The sequence below is a fragment of the Cynoglossus semilaevis genome, chromosome 7 (genome assembly GCF_000523025.1).
Source record: "Cynoglossus semilaevis isolate Cse_v1.0 chromosome 7, Cse_v1.0, whole genome shotgun sequence".
NCBI lineage: Eukaryota > Metazoa > Chordata > Actinopteri > Pleuronectiformes > Cynoglossidae > Cynoglossus > Cynoglossus semilaevis.
The window spans coordinates 361,207-366,356 of record NC_024313.1 but is presented as its reverse complement, the minus strand read 5'-3'; the positions used below and the strand labels follow the sequence as shown (position 1 = coordinate 366,356).

The window sequence follows — 5,150 nt, the reverse complement described above, 5'->3', positions numbered from 1 at the left end:
AAGAGTTCGCCGGTCGAGTTAAATTTCATAAAGATCATTTTCATACCGTTATTATTAATGATCCTATTGTTACCTGGAGCTGCTCAGTCGAGTTGTGCAGCAACGAAGAGCCCGTCTGTCTGACTGTAGTGATGATGTCATCCAGCCTTGGCTGCTCCCGGTGGGCTAAGCCTGTATTGCTTGCTTTGAGAGGCAACTGAAAAAAAAAACCCAACATGTCTATCAAGAGATGTCGTGTTCTTTAAGGTACTTAAATGAGTACCCGAAAAAATATAAAATATACTTCTAACTTCTAAGCGCATGTGAAGTAATAGACGATATCTTATTTTTTCTGCGTGAAAATGTCCGGACAGAAACGACGCTAGTTTCAAGTAGGAATGTCCGATATTCACTTTTTGCCGTCATCCGATATTGTCCAATCGCTAAATTTCCGATTCCGATGTTAACCGATACCAATTTAGCGGGGCAGCGGTGGCGTTGTGGTTAAGGATGTTAAATGCTGCCTGCTCACTAAGGTGATGGGTTAAAGCCATGCCCCCCCTAGTGGACATAAGTTTTTTCACCCCCTCTCCTGGTAATATTTATTTAGCTGTTGCTGGAAACCCAGGCATTGCGTAATCGGGTTTCAATATCGGAGGAAAATTCTTACAGATATTACATAATTATGCTAATATTGGCCGATATTATCGGTTGTCCGATATTATGTTCCCCAAGGTTCAGTGCTTGGAAAAATACTTTTTACTTCATACACACTTTCATCAATATTATTAGAAAGCTTAGAATTAACTTCATTCTCATTCTCACTATGCAAGATCTTTATGTTCAATGTAAATGTTAGTGTTTTAGTAAAACACTAACATTTAGTTTTCTTCTTAGCAGACCTACCTCCTGTTGCAGGACGAGCTCTTGGCCACCTTCAGTCCGCTGCTGCCGGTTTTCCTCAATCGCTGAAATCTGCGAATGGAAGGATGGATGGAATTATATTTGGGAAATAATAAAAATGATATTGATAAACTTCTGCGTCCTAGCCTTGTGTGGAGTTAGGAATCTCGTTAGAATCACTGCACCAATGCGATTACATTATTACGGTAGTATGTACTGTGATACATACGGCATCAATCTTCTCCATCAGTTCCGCTGAGAGACGCTGGTGCTCCTGTCTCAGTGCATCCAGTGTGAGCTGCAGTTGATCCCTCTCCCCAGTGAGAGCCGTCACTTTACACCGCAACGTCTCGTTGTCTGCTGACGCTGTCCGACTGGCTTCCTGTTTAGAAAGTAAATCGTTCTTCTCCGTTTCCGCGAGTCGCAGTTTCTCATTCACGGTCTCCACCTGCGGGAACAGGGCGGTGTAAGGGGTTTCTCAACCAAGACTTAAGACAATAGCTAATGTATTAGGTAGAACGAGCTAGAGATTCATATTTCGGTTACTTTTAAGACAAGGATATCTTTAATTTATATCTAAAAATAAAAAACTTAGTTAGGATAGGGGGAGTTGACAGGGGAGTGGAGAAATTTAAATAAAAAAAAACAATATAAGGAGTGTAGACTACAATACTAGCTAATTTGCAAAGGTCTAAAACGCAAGCTAACGTGAGAAACTACTCTGGAACAAGTCATTTCTGTCGTCATGGTGATTGCTCAAATTGTCCCTGTAATGATTCTTGTACATTTACAAACCTCTCTGTGCAGGGTCTCTATTTTGTCCTCCAGCTCTACCACCAGCTGCTGCTTCTCCTCTCTTAATGTGTGCACTTTCTCCTGCAGTGAATCCCTCTCCACCGTGATGGACCGCAGATCTTCCTTCTCCTTAGAAAGCAAAGCGTCCTTCTCCGTCACGATGCTCTCAACTTTACACGTTAACATCCTTATCTGCGTAGAGAGAAGTTTAAAAATGCTGTCTGCATCAAACCGTCCAGTCCATCAATACACAGTTTTTAGCAACGGACATAGTGACAGACCTGTTGATCTAGAGAGTTCTCCATGTCTTTGCTCACTCTCTGCAGGTCAACATTCCTCCGTTTCTGTGCTTGCAGTTCCTCGTGTACAGCTTTGAGGAGATCTTGTATTTTGGAGGTCTAAAACAAAACAGTGGCTGTGATTGTACGGCAAATGTAATTTTTAAAGTTATTAATTATATCAATTGTTATATCACTGAAAAAAATGAATCTCCTAAAAAGACAGACTGGTGAAAATGCCCCCTAGTGGACATAATGAAAATATTTTTGCCCTTTTTCTTTTGAACTCAAGATATAGTTTAAAATTTAAACAGGAAAAATATACCTGTCCTTTTGATAGAAAAAAGCTGCTATTTTCTATACCAGGCATGGGCAAACTAAGGCCCAGGGGCCAGATGTGGCCAGTTCAGCTTTTTAATCCGACCCGCCAAACTTTTTTGAATTGTATAATTTATTTATATTATCATTATACTTCTACCTTTTCCCTGCAATACCCATGTTTCCCCAATAGGTGGCGTAGAAATTGATAAAAGCATTTTTAGCCTTTATGCATGACTTTTACATGTAATTTATCTTAGTTCACACGAACGCTCCATCTATCAGCTCCTGACCCGGCCGCCCTCGTCCATTTTAGGACAATTGTGGCCCGAAGGTCAAAGATTATGTCCACCTCTGGTTTATACCACAACAGAAAATTAAAATCAATGGAATTTTCCTGCTACTTTTTTATTTATTATTATTTTAAAAAAAAACGAAAAAAAAAAAAAATCTGCGTTGATCACATGAAAAAAATGTTGTAGGAGTGATCATCAAACCTAGCATAGCAGAGTTTTCTTCAGAAACAGTTTGAAACACGTTAAAGACTTCTCAGAAGTACTTTTTTAAAAAAAACAAAAAAAAAAAAAAAAAAAACAGGGAGACCAACCTCTTCCTGAAATGTCTCCATCCTGTCCCCCAGCTCTGCTTTCAGTTGCTTGGTGTCCAGCCTCAGTGCGTTCAGCCTCTCCTGCAGTGCCAGAGCGTCTGCAGGTCTTCCGATTGGGAGGAGATCATCAGGCTTTCGCTTGCTTTCTCCGACAGCAGTTGGTCTCTCTCTTTCCTCACGGCATTGAGCTCTTCCATTGCACTCTGAATCTTTAAAAAAAAAAAAAAAACGTGGAAAAGTGAATAAAGCTAACAGCTCGTGGCTCCTGATACATATTCTCACACGTTTTTACATGAAGGAAAATGCCGGCCCAAGGCCTAATAGAAAATAAAAAGCCAATTTGTAAATGGATACGAATCATTAATTTAAGCCGTTGTGTGGCAACACAGTCCATTTCAATGTGTATACAGACTGTTGATGAAATTTCTAGTCCTTACTTGACTAAGTTTAGAATTGATGTTGTGTTTCCCTTTTCTACATGTTTGTTTTTGTCATCAACTTTTTAGAATGTGGGGTTCTATCAACACAAACATACGATGTTCATACAATTTACTATTATAAGTGCGGTGCAGACTTTTACAGCTTTACGGCTCGAAATGACTGAAGGATCATTTGCACGTTTACATACGGCATCAATCTTCTCCATCAGTTCCGCTGAGAGACGCTGGTGCTCCTGTCTCAGTGCATCCAGTGTGAGCTGCAGTTGATCCCTCTCCCCAGTGAGAGCCGTCACTTTACACCGCAACGTCTCGTTGTCTGCTGACGCTGTCCGACTGGCTTCCTGTTTCGAAAGTAAATCGTTCTTCTCCGTTTCCGCGAGTCGCAGTTTCTCTTTCACGGTCTCCACCTGCGGGAACAGGGCGGTGTAAGGGGTTTCTCAACAAAGACTTAAGACATAAAGCACATACAACTGCTGTGAACAATCAGTAGCAAATGTATTAGGTGGAACGAGCTAGAGATTCAGATTTCAGTTACTTTTAAGACAAGGATATTTTTAATTTATGTCTAAAAATTATTGAAATGAACTTAGTTAGGATGGGGGAGTTGACAGGGGAGTGGAGAAATTTAAATAATAAAAAAAACAATATAAGGAGTGTAGACTACAATACTAGCTAATTTGCAAAGGTCTAAAACGCAAGCTAATGTGAGAAACTACTCTGGAACAAGTCATTTCTGTCGTCATGGTGATTGCTCAAATTGTCCCTGTAATGATTCTTGTACATTTACAAACCTCTCTGTGCAGGGTCTCCATTTTGTCCTCCAGCTCTACCACCAGCTGCTGCTTCTCCTCTCTTAATGTGTGCACTTTCTCCTGCAGTGAATCCCTCTCCACCGTGATGGACCGCAGATCTTCCTTCTCCTTAGAAAGCAAAGCGTCCTTCTCCGTCACGATGCTCTCAACTTTACACGTTAACATCCTTATCTGCGTAGAGAGAAGTTTAAAAATGCTGTCTGCATCAAACCGTCCAGTCCATCAATACACAGTTTTTAGCAACGGACATAGTGACAGACCTGTTGATCTAGAGAGTTCTCCATGTCTTTGCTCACTCTCTGCAGGTCAACATTCCTCCGTTTCTGCGCTTGCAGTTCCTCGTGCAGAGCCTTGAGGAGATCCTTTATTTTGGAGGTCTAAAACAAAACAGTGGCTGTGATTGTACGGCTTGACATCAAATATAGTCTGAAATATTGTCTTCTTTCAAACTGTACAAATGGACAATGTACAAGTGTTTTCAAATCTTTAAATATTGTACGTAACTATGACTGCTAATTAATAAATATTTGTATTGTTATTAATTATATCAATACAAAAAAAAATCATCTCCTTAGAAGACAACATGGTGGAAATTCCCCTTTGGTGGACATAATGAAAATATTTTGTCCCTTTAAATTTAAAAACTAAATAGTTAAAAAAAAAAAAAAGCCTGTTGATTTTACAGAAAAGGCTGCTATTGTCTAGACCACAAGCGAAAAATTAATTAATTAAATTTATCATTAAAAATAAACCTAAGTATTCTGCATTTGTCACAAGGAAAAAAAAAAAAAAAAAGGATTCTACTTTAAACCCAAAATATGAAATAAATAAATGTTCTATGTACGCCCACAATTTCAACGGTTTAAAACTGTGTTGTGTCAAAGCAAAACGTTATCTAACTAAAAAAAAAAACAAACACATATTCTGAGAGACCAACCTCTCCCTGAAATGTCTCCATCCTGTCCCCCAGCTCTGCTTTCAGTTGCTTGGTCTCCAGCCTCAGTGCGTACAGCTTCTC

At 39.7% G+C, this 5,150-nt stretch overlaps 1 protein-coding gene across 1 annotated transcript in view; it reads right to left on the bottom strand.

Annotated features, from left to right (window-relative positions):
- LOC103380616 (centromere-associated protein E-like) overlaps nucleotides 1–5,150 on the bottom strand; it is a 25,222-nt gene that overhangs the window by 4,287 nt on the left and 15,785 nt on the right. The window contains 11 exon segments of the mRNA XM_025057039.1: nucleotides 74–196; nucleotides 886–954; nucleotides 1,112–1,330; nucleotides 1,678–1,869; nucleotides 1,959–2,075; nucleotides 2,881–2,961; nucleotides 2,964–3,089; nucleotides 3,509–3,727; nucleotides 4,112–4,303; nucleotides 4,393–4,509; nucleotides 5,070–5,144. Coding sequence (XP_024912807.1) covers nucleotides 74–196; nucleotides 886–954; nucleotides 1,112–1,330; nucleotides 1,678–1,869; nucleotides 1,959–2,075; nucleotides 2,881–2,961; nucleotides 2,964–3,089; nucleotides 3,509–3,727; nucleotides 4,112–4,303; nucleotides 4,393–4,509; nucleotides 5,070–5,144 — 1,530 coding nt within the window.